At 38.7% G+C, this 21,310-nt stretch overlaps 1 protein-coding gene across 1 annotated transcript in view; it reads left to right on the top strand.

The window, feature by feature from the left end:
• Window positions 1-20,356, top strand: part of LOC137134562 (short transient receptor potential channel 7-like) — a 45,420-nt gene extending 25,064 nt beyond the window's left edge. The window contains exons 8-12 of the mRNA XM_067519485.1: window positions 11,034-11,229; window positions 11,396-11,617; window positions 15,199-15,279; window positions 16,111-16,186; window positions 16,337-20,356. Coding sequence (XP_067375586.1) covers window positions 11,034-11,229; window positions 11,396-11,617; window positions 15,199-15,279; window positions 16,111-16,186; window positions 16,337-16,476 — 715 coding nt within the window. The 3' untranslated portion in view covers window positions 16,477-20,356. The remainder of the gene's footprint in view (window positions 1-11,033; window positions 11,230-11,395; window positions 11,618-15,198; window positions 15,280-16,110; window positions 16,187-16,336) is intronic.
• The last annotated feature ends 954 nt before the right edge of the window (window positions 20,357-21,310 follow it).

The following is a 21,310-nucleotide window of genomic DNA, read 5'->3' as shown; positions in this document are numbered from 1 at the left end:
ATTGTGAGTTATTATAAGATATCATAATAAGCTAGATGGTGTTTAGTTGGGATAACAACAATTAACTGTAGTGCAATGTCAGTTGTTTGCTTAAATGCACCAGATGTTCAACACTAATAATCCTATCAACTGTGAGGTATGTGCAGCTTGGGAGCAGTTTCCAAGTTTATTGCCTGCTGAACACCACTTAGAAAAAAATGTGCTGTTAGACTTGTAATGTCAGGACACCGCTCCTCCTTGCTTATTGTCGCTGCAGCCTGCATATACATAGGGTATCTCTTTTGGTCAGCCACAGTAAAAGGGTCTTAGAGGGTGTGAGTTCTGCTTGGCTGCCTACACACTGTAGAGCCAAAGATCCAGGGAACATGATGAGCTGACAGGCAGAGCAGCAGCATGAAAGGAAGTTAAGTGACAGAAAGTCAGATACATGGATACAAGCACAGTCTAATGAAGTTTAAATCCACAGTCACAAAGAACGTGGTCACAACCCAACTGTCAGACATAATGAAGACCTCTCAAAAAGTAAAGTACAAGTACAGAAAAGACCCAGGGCCCTGAAGATTGAAGTGACTTATCACCATTACACAGTCATTTCCATTATGAATGTATGATCCAGTTCTGTACACATTCCCCCTATCACTTCCCTCCTCTCTGCTTTTGAGATCAACATCAAGGCTGATTGAAAAAAAAAATGTTAAAAATAGAAACCATTTCTGCTTATCTTAATAACCTCTGACTGCATTTCTTATCAGAGTACTTTTTCTTATTTTCTGGCAAGACAGTGTCCCTTAAATTCTGCATTTAAATAAGCTGCACTGGTGTTCCTCTGACAGGTTTTCAATTGCCCACTGTGGCAGAAAGAGCTACATAGAGATGTTTTTAGCATCAGCATCAGAAAACCCTTAAATTCTGTTGCAATCAGTCTGTCCACCAGGGGTCAGTCTGGCTTTGAACGTCCACCCGTTTGTCCGGGTGCCTGGACCTAGCTGTGTATGGATGTATGGTACTGTATCTAATATTTGATGTGTAAATCCTACTTTTATTATTCAGTATTTTATATACATTTGTCTCATGCAATTTGCAATGTGTTTATATATCTCTATATCTATCTATCTATATCTATATATATATCTATATATATATATCTATATCTATATATATATATAGCGATATATATATATGTGTTTGTGTGTGTGTGTGTGTGTGTGTGTGTGTGTGTGTGTGTGTGTGTGTGTGGTTGAGGGGTGAAGAAAGGGCTGGCCAGATAGCCTTGATACGTTACGATGAGGAGGGAGCCAGATGGAAGTAGTAATGATACCCACCCAGCATGGGGGATAGAGGGCTGGTCATACAGAGTGAGTGAGCCTGAGTGGGATACCATACATTCTCACACATGTAGACACACATACACTTAAATGCACAGCTGGGTAGGGCTTAATCAATAGTGAGAAATAATAGCCACACACACACACAAAGCACATGCTCTTTTATATGCCTGCTTAGTATTGTTCTCAATGAAAATACACTCAAGCAGGGACACTCACAAGAGGGAAATGCACCCAGAGTAGATTACATTCACACATTCACTGTTTAATTTTGTGTTTCTGCATGTGCTGTAACAGGTGCTGAGCTAGGCAAACCTACATTAATGTACAGATCTAATTACACACCAGTACAAGCTTATCAGTATTTTGATTTGGACAGTGCTGGTGGAGCAGTGGACCTATCTCAGTGTTCTAGTCAGCCATGCATGACAACACTGCACAGAGTACAGACAGTGGAGCTAATAAAAAAAGATTCATATTTCATTGAAATAGGAAGGCATTTTGAAATAGTCAGAGGTCATAGACATGTATTTTACAGCAGAGTAAAAGGTAAAGACACATCAGGGTGTGTGTGTCAAGGAACTTGGAAAACAAATAAGTTTATACTGGTGCTGAAATGAAACAGTGGGAATAAAGAGAATAAATTTCTATCACAGGGATAGAAAACAGCAGTGCAGCAATAAGAAGATAAACTCCATTTGGGAAAGGAGGAGAGGAGGGAGATGGAGGGAATGATGGATGAGAAGAAAACCACAGGGAGAGATACAGATGCAGAGGAGGATGCTTTGGCTCAGTTGTTTGTTTAGGGAAAATGTGGGAGACCAGCCAGGATGCACAGACAAACGAGGGATACACAATGAGGGAGGATGAGAGAAGGTCAAGCAGATGGAAACACAGCCATACAGGCCTAGCACAGATTTAGACTGGACATATTTTACTAGTATCCCTTTATAACAGTGGAAAGATAACAGAAAATAACTTACATGATATGTGCAGTAGTGGTTTTGTCAGTTGTCCATGTTTTATAACAGCTAATACTTATTGCTTGTTCATTTAATTGCAGTTAATAGTGTAAACCATAAAGTGCCATTTTTTGTTACGTAGGTTACAGTCATTTGGTAAAATGGTCCTTATTTTCATACCAAGGAAACACATGTATTTGTCAATGAATGCTGAGACTGCACATGCAAGATTGGAGGCAGATCGGATTAAGGTCAAAGACAAAAGACATATAAAAAAATATAGCAGATAGAAATGCATAGATGAGAATGCATGCAGGAATATGAAGTTGACGATGAAATGAGGACTAACAGAAAGTGTCAGAAGGAACAAAAAAAGGTAGTGTCAAAGAGAGTGACAGAGCTGGAATGTGGCGGTGAGACAGGGATCCTGTGAGAGAGATGGGGTCTGATAGAAGTGCAGGAGGTGGCTGAGAATGATGGACATGGTTGAGACTGTCAAGGCGAGCAAAACATCACAGAGGAGCTGCTCTCTGCTCCTTCTTGTTTGTTTAATCTTTCCACTCCCTGCAAGTTCTACTTCCATAACTTTAATTATCTTCCTATACTGACTGTACTAAATTTAAATCATTGTAGATATAAATTTATTAGCAGCATGTGATTTTCATACACCATTCAAAAAATATCAGGCCGGAAAAAAGGTCCTCATCAAAATTGTAATATTCTTAGTTCACCAACTAAACCTTCACCCGCTTTTGATATGTCTAGCTATGGAAATCCTCTGAATTTCAATTAAGTTTAGAACCCAGTATCTACTAATTTGTATCTCTAAAATTAAAACCATATCCATCAGCTGTGAATTTCTTTATTCATGGTGATGACTGAATGTGGGCTTTTTAAAAAAAACAATGTTTAGTCATTCTGCTGAATTTTGAATTATAGATTACTTCAATGTAAACTTGAATGAGGCGTAGTCCTCTATTTAATGGTTTCTCATCCATTATGTTGGACCACCACCTTAAAACATTACTAGCCTGTGCTTCTGATGCGGATAAAACAGGATTTGACTTAACATAGTGGTAAAAAAGATTTAAATAGATGGGTCCTTGCTTCTTTTTCAAAATGCTGTTCAACCAATCAGGATTCCGTTTTACTTTTACACTCTGGTTTACTAAATAATATTTAGCTCTTTAGCAGGTGTGCAGGAGAAAAACTTTCAGTGGTCTGAGTTTGTACTGATAAATGTGAGTTGTCTTTCTGCTGCTAGAGCAACCTATTAATCAGTAAACACAATCTTTTTTGACAATGTGACCCAACTCACTCAAAGCAGCAGTTCCTTAGTTGATTGCCTTGTATGGTTCATGACTTTTTAGTTTGCTTCTGCTTTACAGTAGATAAAATCGCATACAAAATTGGTTCCTCATTTGAACTGCCTTCTGCAATAGCAGTTGAGATGTAATATGCTATATTTCCAGAGAGTATTAGTTTTTGTTAGAGAACATATCTTTATCTTTAGTCACTGTCTAAGCTGGTATTGCCTTCTACTTCACTTCTAGCTGGTGTATGCATCTACTACTTCCCTCGTTTGCAAGTTTTTTGACAGATCTGTAGACAGTCTTGAGACTTAAAATGCACAATAATTTATCAAATACAACTGGCATTAGATTTTTACTAGGAAAATCGTTAGACACATTGACAACTAGAGACCTTAATCAGGAGTCTAGCTATGAACAAGCAGCCTACATTATGCAAATTATTATTTGACCCCTTTTACTCTGCTTTTAGGGCTGAAATTGCACTGCCTACTAGAGAGTCAGATTTTACCTCTTTTCTTCTTTTGCTAAATGTCAGCTCAAACTTGTAGACGTGGGTGAGGGAGTTGAGGTAAGCAGGAGCTGTTGATTTGACCACTCTGCAGGCAAGGGACAGAGCTTTGAACGTGATGCGGGCAGCTACAGGAAGCCAGTGCAGAGATCTAAAGAGTGGTGTAACGTGAATCCTTTTTGGCTGATTAAAAATGAGGTATGTATGTTGGATCATCTGCAGTTGCTTAATTGGGCATACCGGTAACCTTAACGACAGGGCTTTGCAGTAATCAAGACGAAATATGACCAGCGCCTCCACAATGAGTGGGGTTGTATATTTCGATAGGTAGGGTCTGAATTTTCTGATTTTGTAGACGGCCAATCTGCATGTCCTAGAGACAGAGGAGATGTGGTCTTGGAAGCTCAGTTGGTCATCAATGATATCCACTAGATTTCTGGCTGACATAATAGGGATCATCACTGCAGACCCAATATTGATGCAAATGTTGTGTTGTGTTGAACGTCCACCTGGGAAGACAAGAACAGAGGAGATGTGATCTGTGAAGCCTTGGGAAGACAAGAACTTTAGTCTTGGTGAGGTTAAGATGAAGATGTCTTTCTCTCATCTAAGCAGAGCGTTAGAGAGACAGGCACAAAATGTGATGGGACAATGGAGTCATTAGGTGGAAAGGACAGTAAGAGCTGTGTGTCGTCACCATAGAAGTGATAGGACAAGCCATGTGAGTGGATGATAGAACCCAGGGATGTAGTATACGAAAAAAAGAAGAGGACCAACAACTGAGCCTTGCGGCACACTGGTAGAGATTTAGAAGGCTATAGGAGTTAGGAACATGCCACTGCCAGCATACCTTGAACGTTTATCCAGATAAGTAAGACCGAAGCCAGGGTAGAGCTGATCCAGAGATGCTAAAGTCAGAGAGAGTGGACAGGAGGATCTGAGGTTCACGTGGTCGTAGGCTGGAGATAGATTGAGCAGGACTAAGACAGCAGATCAACCTGTGGCTTTTGCAGCCAGTAGAGATTCCACGACCGACAGGAGTGCCATTTCTGCAGAGTGACAACTCTTGAAGCATACTGATTGACTTCGAGAAACTTATAACACTTGCATAAACTTCCATTTAGTCGCATATTTCTCAATTCTTTTTTGCTTTCTGCTCTACCTGTCACCAATCTCCAACTGTGGTATCAGTCTTAGTGAATCTTTCAAACCTAGTATGTGCAGCAAAACTCATGGTGGTTACTTTATTTAAACCACTGCATATCTCTAGTCCTCCATTTCTTTGGTCCCTTAAGCACATGTATGTTTAAGATGTGTGCTAGTGTGTCTCTCTTCTTTGTCTTCTCTTCTGCATCACATCCTTCAATGGGATAAACTGGTATTTTATAACCTGGCTTAAAGGACAAAGAGGATAGGACCACGGATTACTTTTAAATTTAATATTAATTTAAATGAATACAGAGTAAATACACAAAATCAAAAACAAAAAGTGTGTGAGTCAGTCAGAGATCATTGGCATATTAAATGCGTAAATGTGTGGAAAATGAAGTGTAAGCAAAACTCTATCCCCAGGTAGAGACAAAATGGCTACACCTATGATTTTATGTAATTCAGAAGAAACAAGCACAGATCATGATGCATTCCTGAAAAATCTGAGCATAGACCATACAGGAAGTGAAGATGTTGGTCACAGGTATCATATATTAGTAGACAAAATTACCCACACCTTTATGCTGCATATATTATGAAACAATAAAGACAACAGAGTCTGCAAGAGTGAGCGACCTGACAAATTATAAAAAAGTTGATGTTGATGATGATCAAAACACTCTTAATTGCTTGTCTTGTGGTGTTGTATTCCCCACTTAATAAGATTTCTCTCACAACTTGCCTGAAGACACACTCTGAAACTGCCTCCTTTTGTGTTGCTCTCTTCCTGCCTCATTTTGTGTCCCTCTGCATGTCACACAAATATACACACATACATCAGTTTTCCTTCTCCCTTTTTTCTTGCCTTTCTGTCAAACACTCACACACAGACAGGCAAGCATCTCTTGGGAGCAGTATTCATTCATTCATTCATTTAAAGCTGAGGTAGGCAAGGCCCCGCCCCTGCTGTCACCATAGCGACAGCACCTTTGGTGTGACTGATAGAAAGTAAAACGCAATTTAATATTTAAAAATGTTTCATCTATATCTGACTGTCTGTCTTGCTACTTGTCTGTCTGTAGGAGAAGAGAGGAAATTAAGGAACAGAAGAGTTGATTGTGAAAGAGAAATATGAAATATGTTGCTACTGACTGAAGGGCAGTAGGAGAGAGACAGCCCCCTCTTTTTGAGTACTATAATTCACAGTCTACATTTACATTTGGTGAGAACATTGCTGCAGATTAAACTGGGAAGAGAGATATATGCGGGGAAAATAATGCAAAATGGAAAAGTCAAACTAGTCAAAACATTAAGACTCAGAGATTAAGTGAGTGACAGAAATATAGATAAGCTGTTGGGAAGAAAGATAGAAAGAGCATGAGATAGAGGGAGAGAGGGAGGGAGATGCGAAGAAAGATATAAAAGCAATGGCAATGAGAATATAATGAGAAAATGGGTGAGAGAGAAAACAAATGAGAATCAATCATGATAATGAGATAGAGGAGCTTAGGTAAAGACAGACAAAATAAAGTGTAAAACAAGAGAGACTGAGATCATGTCTCTGGTGGGGGTTAGGTTGATTTGGGTCTATCTATGATTGGGTTTGGAATGCTGCTGCAGAGCCAAGGTGACTCACCAGTCTCCCACACACACCATGCTGTGTGTGAGTGTGTGTGTGTGTGTGTGTGTGTGTGTGTGTGTGTGTGTGTGTGTGTGTGTGTGTGTGTGTGTGTGTGTGTGTGTGTGTGTGTGTGTGGTAAAGAGAGAAACAGAGACTGTTCTTTACTGACCTGCAGGGGAAAGGGTGTGTGGTTGAGTGCATCTGTGTATGTGTGTGTGAAGCCGTCATGCTGCGTGGAGACGTTTAGGAGCTGCCACTCTTAATAACAGATAATAACACGCTGTCCATCTCTGTCTTCAGATGCCCACTGTCCCTGCTGAATCACTTTCTTTTGTTCACACACACATACATACACACACACACACACAGAGTCTTGAAATTCAATAATCTGATTGTTAGATTGTTAAAAAAGCTTTCATTATCTAGAGTATTGAGCATCTCATCCATTTCAGTAACAGGGTATTGCATAATACACACATGACCTAACATTAGCAAAGAGAAATTCCAATTTATCAATGTTGTTCATCTCCACTGATACATTTTAGGCTTTCCATAATTACACTTCCTTCCTGAGAGTCATCTCACACAGACTTTAGTGAATTAAAGAAGGCAAAAACAAGGTGAGTACAAAAAAAGATGATGTATAGCAGTGTTGGTTGTCCATGAATCAACATTTCTAGAACAGAAGGAACTCCTTTACTCTCATCTTACTCTCACGTTTACTTCAACGTATTATCTATATTTGTGTATAATGTAAATGTAAAATAAGTGAGGGGGTGCAATGTATCTTGCTATACTTTAAATATAAGTACTTGGATGACTTAATTCACTTTGGTACTACTGCCAACACATACAGTTTACAGTTTTCTGACTTTATATGTATTAGTCTGCTTAGGTAAACAGATGAAAAGTTTGTATAAATAGTCCAGTATGTGACTCTAATTGTGTGAGTTGGTCCCATAAAGTGCCTGGGTTAATGGCACATTATAGTTGCCTGGAACAAAGCCCTTTATCGTTATCTACACCCATTTTGGGAACATGAACATCTAAATCTAGTGAGCATTTCACTTGGATGGGAAGGGGAGCTGGAAGACATGATAATTTGATAAAAAAGATAAATAGGATATAACATAATCAAGACCAGATAATTGTCTTCTTTTTTTTTTCTTGGTTCATATTTCAAAGCCATGAGAAAGCATTTTATCTTGTACGGGTAGCTCTAGATAAATCAGTAGGCAATATTTAAAGAGAGAAGTACAATAATCTTAGAGTAACAGGTATTCTAAGCAAGTCCACTAAAATCACCTTTCTCTGCTCTTTTGATTGCATGTTAACCTGGTGCATGTATGTGATGTGAATGGAGACTAAGATACGGATATTGTTGAAAACAGCTTTTAGTCGCTGTGATAGACTTATACCAATGGCCTTTCTGATGTGTAGGCCATCTATCACAACAACATAAAGGAGAAAACCACTTGAGGACAACTATTAATTCTTGTGAGTTCTTTCTGTTTAAACAAGCCTACAGTACTTGATGTCACTATAATGTGTGGGTCTCTCTGCATTCATGATCTCTGCAGGGATCAAGTGACCTGGCAAGGTCAGCATAAAATGCAGATATTGAGTTTTAGATAAGTAAATCAGTAAATAATTTTCCTGTATTTGTTTTTTTTTATTTTTTTGTCCCCTAAGAATTGATAAAGACATTATTTCTTTGTTGGGTCTTGAGCTAATCACCAAGGTCAGGAATGCATCATGCATTTTAAACTCCCTTAAATAAAAAAATGATAAGACAGTACAAATTCGCTATAAATATTATGACTTATGGAAAGTTTGAAAAGAACAGGAAAATATATTCATATTGTATATGGAATATAAACAATGAAACTAGAGAAAAATAGAAAACAGATCAATAAAATATAACGAGGAACAAGACTGTTTAATGTGTGAATACTTCAGAATAAGGTGATAACTACAGTAAATGAGTACAGTAAAATAGTCTATTCAAAAGCGAGGCAAAAGGGTAACACTTTTGTTCTCTTTGTTGAAAGATTGTCTCCATAACTGGAAAACAAAACAAACCAAAATCACAAATGTGAAATAACCAAAGCTGTTTTAAGATTTGCAAAAAATATTGTTTAAGTATAATCCCTTTACATATTGTAGGACACTGACCAGGTAAATATGTTTTGGGGCCTTCTGGGAGTCATCTTTGGTTCTGGGCAGGGATTGATTGTTCTGAACACATATAATAAAATGTAGTGCAAATGCATGGCATGTTTGTTTCTACAGTGTTGAACACAATGTTCTGTATGTGACCTTACGCAGCAATGCCGTGATCCTAGGCAGACTATCATGAGGACATCTGTTATGATAGTAAGAGAGAGCACTGTGTTGTCAATCATTGCTTCAATCATATGCACAAGTAAACAAAAATGGGACGTCAAATCCACAAAGGCATGTCTGAAGTTCAGAGGAACAATTACCTATTCAGAGGTTAAAAGCTGTAAACATAGGTACTGACCATTAATCATTGTGTTCTGCTAAAGTTCAGAGATTCGTAGGGAATAGTGACACTGCTGGCAGACACCTAAAGGCCAGTCCGATAAAACAAGTCATTGAAGAGAAGTTTCTATAATGAGCAAAAACAGTGAAAAAGGTTGGTCTAATCTATGCTAAATATAGAAGAGACATTACTGTTAGAGTTAGAGTTTGATCAGTCTGTTTCTACCTAGTGGGGCCAACTCAAGCTGTTGGCTGTTTCCTAAAATGCTGTATTTTCCACAAGAACATTTTCGGGTGAAAGTTCAATGTTTTGCTGCTTAGTCAGGGAACATTAACACACAAACATTCTCGGAGATCTGGTTGTGAAGGTTAAAGAGTGTGTTTGGCTTTCTTTCTGAAAGGTTAAGGCCGAAGCACCCGGAGGAGTCTTTGTATTCATGTGTTTGACAAAGAGAGTAGGAAAGAGTCATTCCTGCATGTTTGTGTCTTTGTATGCATGTGAATCTGTGAGAATTCACCTAGCTCTGTGCCTACCAATGAAACTGTGTCTCTTTGAAAGATCATTTGTAAGACACCCACAGTGCTTTAGACCAGGAGCCAACACGTATTCTCTCCTGAGCGCCTCCTTCCACCTACAGCCCCTCCAGCAATCTAACCAGGCAGCTTCTTTCTCCCTACCAAACAACCTACCCTCTCTGTCATCTCAGTCCTGTGCTTGCTAGTCATGGAATATTTAACAACGGACATGTATCTGAATGTCAATGTTTGCAGGTCTTTCAGATCTGTGCTGTTTTGCCTCGTCTCCTTGTCTCAGTCTTCTGCTACACAAACACACACAGGGTCACTGTCAGACAATGATCCTCCTGTCAGATTTGACTCTGACATTTTGAAACAGAACAACATTAGCAGTGCTTGATTTATTAAGTCTAAATGTCAGAGGGAAAAGGCAAGTAGACCTCAAGAACCCTATGCTTTTCAAACACAAGTGCTGTCTTGTGTCTTTACAATGAACACTTTCAAATTTAATTCACAATGGCATTCAAATCAAACTAAAGAAAGTAAAATGCCGACAGTGAATTCTGAAAATGTTGAATGAGTTTAATGAACCGTGGTTTGAAGTGTTTTTTTAGTTTGTTTTGAATAAAGCCCTGACAGCCCAAAGAAGGCCGCATACAGATTCATTTGAAGTCTCTGAATGAAAAACAAGCTTTTACTGTTTTCTCATTAACTGCAGTGACGTTTCAAAATCTACCTTTTGTTAAAGGTGACACGGGAGAAGGTGACAGCCTTAATGAACTGAGTTTTATGAACTAAATATTCTCTCAAATGCTAAAGTTGAGTCATTTCCTGCTTTTTATGTTTTGCAAAAGTCAACCTTGTTTTTATGCATGTGTAATTGCAGTAGAGTGTGTGTATGTAATTGAAGTGTATATGTTTGTGTGTGAGAGAGAGAAAGATAGGATAATGTGTTCAAATTGGACATGACTCATCAGGTATTTCATCAGTGCCACCTCATAAACCCCACAACATTCTGTGTCTTCTGTGTGTGTATGTAAATGTGTGTGACGGAAATAGTATTTGTCTTCTAACACAGAGAACTTTTATGTGCGTATTCACTCTCATGTGGCATTTCCTTACTTCTCCTTGCAGAGTGGAGGAGAGCTTTAAGACTCTTTTCTGGTCGATCTTCGGGCTGTCTGAGGTGATCTCAGTGGTGCTGAAATATGACCATAAGTTTATAGAGAACATCGGCTATGTGCTGTATGGAGTCTATAATGTCACCATGGTGGTAGTGCTCCTCAACATGCTCATTGCCATGATCAACAGCTCATACCAGGAGATAGAGGTACAATAATCTTTCTTCCAGTATTCATAGATCCAGTCCTACTGTAGTAACAGCAATTTTTTTCTATTAAAGGTTTCTGAAATTTCGTGGGTGTTTTTTAAATCTTATGTTTTCAACACCTCTACTTATTTCACATAGACCCTCTCTGTCTTGTGCATGTCTGTAGGAAGATGCCGATGTAGAGTGGAAGTTTGCTCGAGCCAAGTTGTGGCTCTCCTACTTTGATGAAGGCCGCACCCTGCCTGCCCCCTTTAACCTGGTTCCCAGTCCAAAGTCCTTCTACTACCTGGTCCTGCGCATCAAGTCCTGCCTGATACATCTCTGCAAAGCCAATGGCCATCTCCATGACAACGAGCTGGAGCTGGGCATGCTCAAATCACAGACCAAGGTGAGGGTCAGAAATGGTTTCATCCTTACCATCATGCTAGAGATACAGACTCAACTGGAATTTTTTCTTCTTTGTTTTTTGCATATATTATAGGTTCGTAATGTACAGTTATTAGAATTTTTTTTCATGATAAAGAATATTTTTTTACAAAGGTGTTAATAGTCACTGAATAATAGACTCTGCTTCTCATTTTTACAGTATTATCTTCAAAGGTTTTCTAAGTAATTTGAATTAACTATTACTATTTTTTTACTGTGGTAAAATAACAAATACCTGAAAATATGCAGCACATGTTAAATGAGCAATATCTATCTCTAGAACTTATCATCTCACATTTACTGCCTATGCTCTTATGCTAATTATCAGTTTATTGGCACTCTTATTTATTGTCTCGCTAAGTCCATCAAAAATATTCTAAAATAGATTTGCTTGGATGAATAGAGCTGTTTTTGTTTTGTTTGTTTTTGTTTTTTGTGTGTCAATTACTGCATCTTCAGAATATGTAATATGCAGTTTGTGCTGGTTCAGTTCTTAAAACCCAAGAAATATGAAATTCCAATTGCAACTTAAGCTTCATTCATTTTCACACTTTCTCCCACCCAAGGGTTGTCCATCTAAATAAAATCACTGTAATGAAAAGAAAGTCTTGCGTGAAGAAAACACCATAGGCCATTTAACACAGAATCAATCTTAGCTCTAGCCTTGTCAGTGTGCATTTCCTTTGTCTGATTCCTCGGCTCAAATGGCTCACCTCAGTGCCTCGGCTTGGCTATTAGCCAGGCCATTGGTTCTGCCTGCATCTGCTCAAATGCCTGGGCAGGTTTCAGATGGGGACAAGATGGGTTACAGCCTGCTGCCTCTGTGAGCCCCAGAAGTTATCTGCAGCTCTGACAGTTTAACTGCAGAGACAAGCATGTGCAGCAAGCGATCGATAAGGAAGCTCACACACAGCGCAGTATTGAAAATGTCAAGAGATGTTTGAAGATGCCAGCATGCTCCTTCTAAATAAGTAATTGTTTCCCTATGGCTTTTTGGTCCACGTGGGGATATACACTGTTTGAGAAATATGCACCATATTAAAGCTAATAATGTTAGTTTCAAAGCTCCATCTGTTCAGAAAGATAACCAAATTAGTGGTCTGAGAAATACCAATTATAATGATTATGTATATATTTTTAAGAGAAACACACTGACCCTATTAAGATATTTTGCCACTATTTGTATGTGGACTTTCTTAATGTGACCCAGGTTACAAGGTGAGGTATCCTCTGATTTCACAACATACTCAAAAATAAATATGAAGGAAGAATAAATAGTACCCTGGTATTGTGCAATGATTTTTAAGTCAATTTAAGCGTATAAAAGTAGGCAAATAAACCAATCACTTGTTGGAAGGGCCCACTGCAGGAAGATGCCACACCAAGCCCCCAATAAACCCCAACCACACATTCATTTAACACATTGCTCAGCTGGACAGTTGGTTCCAAACTTCTGCATAAGCAGAACAGCAGACTGTCATTAGGTCCTAGGGAGAAAAGTATAAGGAGGAGTAGTAGTTAAGTGTTTTTTACCTCTGAAGGAAATATCCTTCCTACCATTACCAATGGCTCACATTACCTCCTCAAATACTTTTTAGCCTAGGACATGGGACAGGACTGGCTCCACACAGCAACACACCTAAAAGTCAGGTGCGTTGTTTAATACAAAAATATTGAAACCTTTATTAAAATGCCCACATGCTTTACAATCAGGCCTACCTTAGGACCAAAGGGTTAAAACAACCATTTATCAAATGTAGCCAGAGAACAGCTTCTGCAATCTGCAGTGTGCCCACACCAAGCAATCTTGCCAGGCTCAAATCCAGAGATTGCAAGTTAGACACACCTACCTCAAGAAGGACAGTCCTACCTCTCTGAAGCCCACGCCTGGCAATGGGCAGTGCTTTCTGTACTCTAAGTGAACATGTCTGTTCAGTATCTCAATACTATATTTAACATTATTTAATCAATAACTTTTATTTGTATAGCAGCAATTCACAAAAAAATCATGTCAAGACACTAGATGGGTTCCCTCTGCAGTCTAATCCAATATCAGTAAAACTAAGAGTTGGTTCACAGTCAACTAAACTAGTTTTTCAAGCCTTTTTTGTTTGTTTGTTTGTTTGTTTTAAACTAGAGAGAGTTTCTGCCTCCCATATGTGAGCTGGGAGCTGGTTCCACAGGGTTCTGCCTCCCATTCTACTTTTGGAAATTCTAGGAATAACAAGTAGACCTGCAGTCTGAGATCAATATATATATATAATAATATATAAATAAGAACTATGAGGTTTTTTCAATATGATTAAGGGCTTTGTATGTAAGAAGAAGGGTTTTAAATTATATTCAGTATTTTAAGGGGATGGCAGTGGTGTGAAGCAAATTAAGGAGAAATATCTAGCACAGATTCCATCCTAATACATGGACTAGTTTTTCAGCATCATTTTGAGAAAGGGACCCAACTTTGGTAATATTCTGTAGGTGAAAGAGGACTGTTATGTGTGAGTTAAAGGTCATGTTCGGGTCAAAATCTCTTCACAGTAGTATTCAAGGCCAAAGATTTGCTCTCTAAAGTAACATTGGATAAAAGGAGTTAAAAGGAGTCAGGAGAGGCCACAAAGCAGGTTAATGATATAAACTAGAAAAAAAAAAACAAAGAGATTAAAGCTTTGTCAACTTTGCTCTGAAAAATCCTTGCATAAAAGACATGTTTCTCACACTGACACAAAGCTGAAACAGTAGTTGTCATTTGGTTGTGTGATTCAATAACACAGGGAGTAGATGAAAACAGCAATTTGCTTCTCTATGGCATCATCTCTTTTGTTTGTACATTGCATGCTCACTGTTGAACAAAGCACTAAAAAACCTACCGTACATTTTGTTCTTTTAAGAACAGATGAGATTGAAAATAAAAAAAAACACTTTCTTTGAATTTTAATTGTAAAATTAATGAGAGCCATAACTGCTAATTGAAACCCATACTTTATAAATCACACAAAATAAATGATCGTGCACAGTTGTTAGAAATGAAAGAAAATGTGTGATGAACTTCATGTATGAGTTCTGTTAAAATGTAAAGAGTTTAAAGGAATCAGCTTTTACAATTAACGCCAAAAACCAACGTGGGTTCAACATGGCTCACAGCATCATGTGGCTTTAGGCTTTAAAACATTTTCAGTTATTCTTTAGAAAAGTCATATTTTCTCCAAATTTTTTTATTTAAAACTGTTTTTGACTCTGCAGCACTAAAACACACAGGATATAAACAAAGTCATGACTTGAAACCATCTAGTTGTCATTTAATAGAAATCCATTCTGGACAAGTGATGCTGTTGATTTTCTTTTCCTTCTCTCTAAAGACATCTGTGTCTTCTTTAAAGACACTGCATACAAACACCCTGCTTTTTATTGTTGTTTTGTTTTGGCAGAATGTTGTCCTCCTTCTCCTTTAACATCCTGTTCAAATGCTTCTATTATAGACGATCAGTCAACCCTGAAATGTGACGTTATCATTGCTCTGCATTCTGTATCTTGCTGTTTCAACAGGATGAGCACTTCAGGTCTTATCCGCGAGCAGGAGAAGAGTTCATCCCCAGAAAATCTAGAAAGCAGCCAACCAGATATCAGGTAAGACAGAGAGTGAAGAATGGGTGGAGAAAAGATGAGACAAAACAGAAGTGGAGAATTTCAGAAAAAAACAATTGGACGTATGCAAGAAAAGACCCCCTCACAAGTTTGGGAATTTAAACAAATATAAACAAAAGTAAAGAGTAATAGTAGCAGTGTGTGGGTTTGGCTGTAAGGTGATAAAGGTTGACAGGAATGGAGATGGAGAGAAAAATATGACTAGTAAAGGAGAGGTAAGGAAGAGTGAGGTAGGAAAGACTTTGGATAAAAGGCCATTGACTGAAAGGGACACAGGACTGATTTTGAGTGAAAGAGGGAGACAAGAAGTGGCAAAAAGAGAACAAGACAGCAGGCTGAAAATACCTCTAATGGGCTGTTTGAGTGAGATCAAAAGCAGGCCCTAGGTAAATGAGCTTAGAAAGGAATCACACTGAGGGGAGGAAAGATGCCCTGCTCTTTTAATGTGATCTAACTTCCTTCAGTGCTGCTCCCCTCTTACGACCTTTCTCAGTTTCAACAATACACACACCCAGCATTAAGATGCCACTGAGTAGACATGTGTGTGTGTGGTGTGACAAGTATTGACCTGTGTCCAGTTTGGAACAAGCTGCATGGCATCTCTGTTGGTGTCCGATCAATACAAAACATTTCACCCACCGTCTCAGAGACACAGGATCAGTGTTTCTACTGCTGTCAGCATAAATGTGTCCGTGTGTAACATAAGTGTGTGTGGTTTGAAAAAAATGTAATTAGGGTTTTGTTTTTTCCAGTTTTTGTCTCCCCACCTTGTCAGCTTCTCTAGATGTAACGTCTTCCCTCTCGTCCTCATAGAATATCATGAAGCGCCTGATTAAGCGGTATGTGTTGAAGGCCCAAGTGGACAGAGAGAGTGATGAAGTCAATGAAGGTGAAAACTTTGTCATTATTTGTGTCACTTTTTGCACAGTTTTGTGAGTATGCTGTCTATACCTGTATGCTTTCTTTGCTCATGCTCACATGCCCTGATTGTTGTATTCTCACTCTGTCTTTTTGCATCTGTGTCTGTGTGTGATTGTAGGTGAACTGAAAGAAATCAAGCAAGACATTTCAAGCCTTCGTTATGAGCTCCTAGAGGAGAAGTCCCAGGCCGCTGGAGAGCTGGCTTTGCTCATCCAGCAACTTGGGGATGAGTTTGGCAAGAACACCATGAGGCACTAATGGGCCTTTCATGAAGGACAGAGAGGGAAGGACAGAGGAAGACACAAAAAAGGGTGAAATGTGGAATAGGTGGAGGCAAAAAGTGAGGTCAGTGTAGGTATTTTTAAACCTTAATGGTAAACAGTGGGGAAAAGGAGAATGAGGGAGCAGGATGTTTATGAAATGGACAGGGAAGAAAATTGGAAAGAAGCTTGAGAGAAAGAAACTAGGCACAGACTGAAAATTGCTAAAATAAGTCCAAGTGTTTGTATACAGTGAACAGAGGAAATTGACAATAACTGCAACGGCAAGTGACCCTGAAATCAAAAGATAACACGTGAAGTAAACTCAGTTGGGGTGAGGGTGGGGGTTGTGTTGACATTTGAGCTCTCATTATAGGCTGGTGGGAAATAGATGGAGGCAAAGAAAAAGAAGAAGAGCATCATGAGATATGAGCAGATACCACAGGGCAGAAGACTGAGGCAGCACAGCAAGGAGCCTCCCCACATTGGCTACCAAGTGGTATGAGTGCACCCACGACTTGGGGGAGAGCGAAGGACACCCAAAGCTGGAGTGTAAGACAGGCCAAGAAGGAAACATTTCTGGGGAAAAAAACACTGTATGCCACTTTTTTCACATCAGGAAGTCTGGCTTTGCTTCTCTGTCTTCACTTTGTTAGGACAAGTAGCGATGCCTGTCAAGTGTACTGTACATCCCTTTATACACCAGGCTATCTAATTAATGCACTTTCATCCACAATACACAATTGGTGATCAGGAGTCAGCAAATCCAGGAAAGAGCAGGAAACAATGTAGCATTTCTTGTCTTTATCTAATTCATTAATGCAGTGTACTGAGCAAGCACATGCTTCCAAAAAAGGTTAAATCTTATAGAACGTAGCAAATATAAGCTGGATATATAAATGCATTTAGGACACATGTGATACCTCGTTCCCTTTATAGTCTTGTTTTTTTTGATAGTTTATTGATGTGCTCCTGCACTAGCTAGCTCATTATCCCAGTCGTAGTAATAATTATCCCAATATTAATGTACAGTTTGAACTACTGAATCTTTACACTATAAAAGAAATCTTGCTTAAATTATGCTAAGTGGAAAACTTTATATACAACAAAAGAGACACACATGCAAGTTCGGATAGGGTGCTGAAGATTATGTTTACTTGTGGGATCAGCCAAAGTAGCTGTCATCTTTTGGGTTATGACAAAAATTAGCCATTAACCCCTTTCAAAAATCATTGTCTCAAACTATGTTCAGGTTAAAATGCTTTGGTATTTCTTAAAATCATGTTTTTTGCTTAAATGCTTGCCTTTTTTTTTTTTTGGGTTGCAACAATCTCCAGTGTTCACACAACACTGGTATACTGTATAATCCATGTTGTCATTTTAAAACATTATTCATTTTGTGTTTTACTTTAAATCAATGGATTGTATGGATTGCAACGATTCTGCTTTGGATCCTGATAATTACAACACATTTCAGTCCCTTCCATCTCATGCAAAAAATATAATGTCCAAAGTAAAATATTATCAAGCAAAAGCTACATAGTGTTATTAATCTGTTGTTGTGTTTATGCTATAAAATGTCTTTAGACCCACAGGGCAAAATCAGCAGGGGCTTACTGCACCTAATAACACATTTAGAGGGCTGTCATTATACCGAGCATTGTCATTTCCCTTGATGGGATGAACAAATCTTTTGTTGTTCATCTTAACACAATAAAATAAAGTTTTTTCTATAACAAATGTACCTATATGTTAAAGCTCTGGGGATTAAAAGCCTAAACTCATAACTAGTTACATTCAAGTGGCAGTTTTCAAATCAGGGCTTTGAATAACATTCAAATCATTACCTTTTTATTGTTATGAGGTTTTCAGCACATGATCAATTTTGTGTCATATACAGTACGCAAATGTTGTTTAGAATCAGGTTTTCATTTAAATAAACAGACAGATCATTTTATGTGTACTGTAAGTTCAATTCAATTCAACTTTATTTATATAGCGCCAATTCACAACAAAGTCATCTCAGGGCACTTTACAGAATAAAGTCAAGATTATAAAGATATATAAAGAGAACCCAACAATTCCCCCTGGAGCAAGCCATAGGCAACAGTGGAGAGGAAAAACTCCCTTTAACGGAAGAAACCTCCAGCAGAACCAGGCTCAGGGTGGACGGCCATCTGCCTCGACCGGTTGGGGTGAATGGAAAGGGGAGAGAGAAAAGAACAGAGCAACAAAAAGCAATAACAAAACATCGGGCAGATTGGTAGGACCAGTAGCTGCACGCTGGAAGACACACAGCTTCAAAGCCGGGGCACACCTGCAGAAAGGGACAGAGAGAGGGGGACAGAGGAGGACAAAGACAACTACGGGAGAGAACACACAGAGTTAATGACATACAGTGGTGAGAATTGCGGGGTGAGAGGAGAGGAGAGATGGTCAAGAGGAGGAAAGGAGCTCAGTGCATTGGGGGGTGGGTCCCCCAGCAGTCTAAGCCTATGGCAGCATAACTATAACTAACTATATGCTTTATTAAAGAGGAAGGTTTTAAGCTTAGACTTAAAAGTAGAGAGGGTGTCTGCTTCCCGAATCTGAACTGGGAGCTGGTTCCACAAGAGAGGAGCTTGATAGCTAAAGGCTCTACCTCCCATTCTACTTTTGGAAATTCTGGGAACCACAAGTAGGCCTGCATTCTGAGAGCGAAGTGGTCTACTGGGATGATATGGTGCTATGAGGTCTTCTATATATGATGGAGCCTGACCATTCAGAGCTTTATATGTAAGAAGCAGGGTTTTAAATTCTATTCTAAATTTAATGGGAAGCCAATGGAGAGAAGCTAGTGAAGGTGAAATATGATCTCTCTTGCTAGTTCCAGTCAGCACTCTTGCTGCAGCATTTTGGATTAATTGCAGGCTCTTTAGGGAGTTACTGGGGCATCCTGAAAGTAGGGAATTACAGTAGTCCAACCTAGAAGTAACAAATGCATGGACCAGTTTTTCGGGATCACTTTGAGACAGTATGCTCCTAATTTTGGCAATGTTCCGTAGGTGGAAGAAGGCTGTTCTAGAGATTTGTTTTATGTGTGACTTAAAGGACAGATCCTGATCAAAAATAACTCCAAGGTTCCTTGCAGTAGTACTGGAGGCCAGACTTATGCCATCTAGGGTAACAATATGGTTGGACATCATATCTCTGATATTTTTTTTTAAGTGTCAGAGTGACAAGGCAAATAACTGTTTTTCATGTGCAGACCCAGAGAAGCTTTTTAATGAATTTCACCATCAGAAAGACACAGTTACATGAATATACTGTAATACTGTATTTTTAACTTTAACACAAGAAATGTTGATTAAGCAAAATCTCTAATCTATTGTCATATTTTTGATCAATGAATTAAAGAGAGTAAGATCTAAACTCATTGCTTCCTCATTGCAGACCTCTGTATGTTTGTGCTGAAAGGGGGAAGTTTAATGAAATGTAATGAGACTAAATAATCAGCATCTTCAGTCCCCACCGGTAGCTCATAGTCAGTAAAACGACTTGGTGGCTGCAACACTCTGCTTTGCTCTGCACTTCTACCCTGTTACCAACATACCAAAAGAAGCCTAATGTTATGACATGTTATGTCTGGTTGCAGATTTTTCCATTTTTAAATGTGGTAACATGCAGCTTAGCTTACCCACTAAACAAACTCCAACACATATCTAATAGCCACATGCAAGTTCTTCTCCAAAAATATATTTTGCAGAACACATTCTGCACTAACTAATAGTAGGCAGTATCACTGCAGTATGTGTGTAAAAGTAAGTTCATTTATATTCAGCACAATTGTTTCAAATATCATTTTTAGTTGCTATTCTTGTATGAAATACAGTATTACAAAAACCCATCTAATACTTAATCATTTATTTCTACTCAAAATCGATGATGATCACTACTGCTAAATTAAAGTGTAGTTGCTGGCTGGTGGGACACAACTAACTATACTTATATTAATATTATATTTAATAATATATTTCTAAAAAGAAAGCTGGCAGGTACAAACAATAAACATTATACACTAATGTAGACATATGGCAGTATGTGGGTGTGTAGCTGAGTCCCCCCACCAATGTGAGGGGCATCTTGAAAGCTCCCTTTTAAAGCAGTATTATAATGGTCCCTTTCAACGTACTTTATGTCCTTATGCTCCCACTGAGCTCTCTGCATTGTTTCAGGCTGTCACTGACAGCCTTCATTTTATTGTGTAGTCTGCCATTACACAAACACCAACAAACCCTGTGAAAATGTCCCTAAAACCTACCATAAATGGTCATCCTTTACAACAGATACGACAAAGGCTGACTGGTTTGGGGTTTTTGTTTTATTGCAATTTAGTTGCTATTTAGTCACAAAAACACTATTTTAGGCAGAATGTGTCTTTGCAGATGCAGAAATTGAAGACATCTTAAACCAAAAATCGTTTCAAATTAATTCTCTTTTTTATCACAAATCCCATAACAGACAAGTTCACACATTAATGGCATCTCTTGACAGCTGCAGGTGCAGTACACTAGGCTTTTATGTGTGAACCCACAAATCATGTAATATGAGCCTGTTAGATGTGTACACCTTGGATGTGTTTCCACATTTCTAAACAGCAAACACACACTCCACCATAATGTATGTAAACAGGACAAATTGCACCTCACTTAATGATTCGGAATTAAGATTGCCTGATAAAAGCTTTTGACATGCAGGAAGATCTCTACAATAACCCCAATCACAGGGTTGGGTAAACTCACAGGAGCATTCTTTACTCCCCACACTGTTCAGTCAGGCTTATAGCCTCTCAT

The sequence above is a fragment of the Channa argus genome, chromosome 10, assembly GCF_033026475.1.
Source record: "Channa argus isolate prfri chromosome 10, Channa argus male v1.0, whole genome shotgun sequence".
NCBI lineage: Eukaryota > Metazoa > Chordata > Actinopteri > Anabantiformes > Channidae > Channa > Channa argus.
The sequence above is the reverse complement of the archived record's forward strand: the minus strand, read 5'-3'. Positions and strand labels throughout refer to the sequence as shown.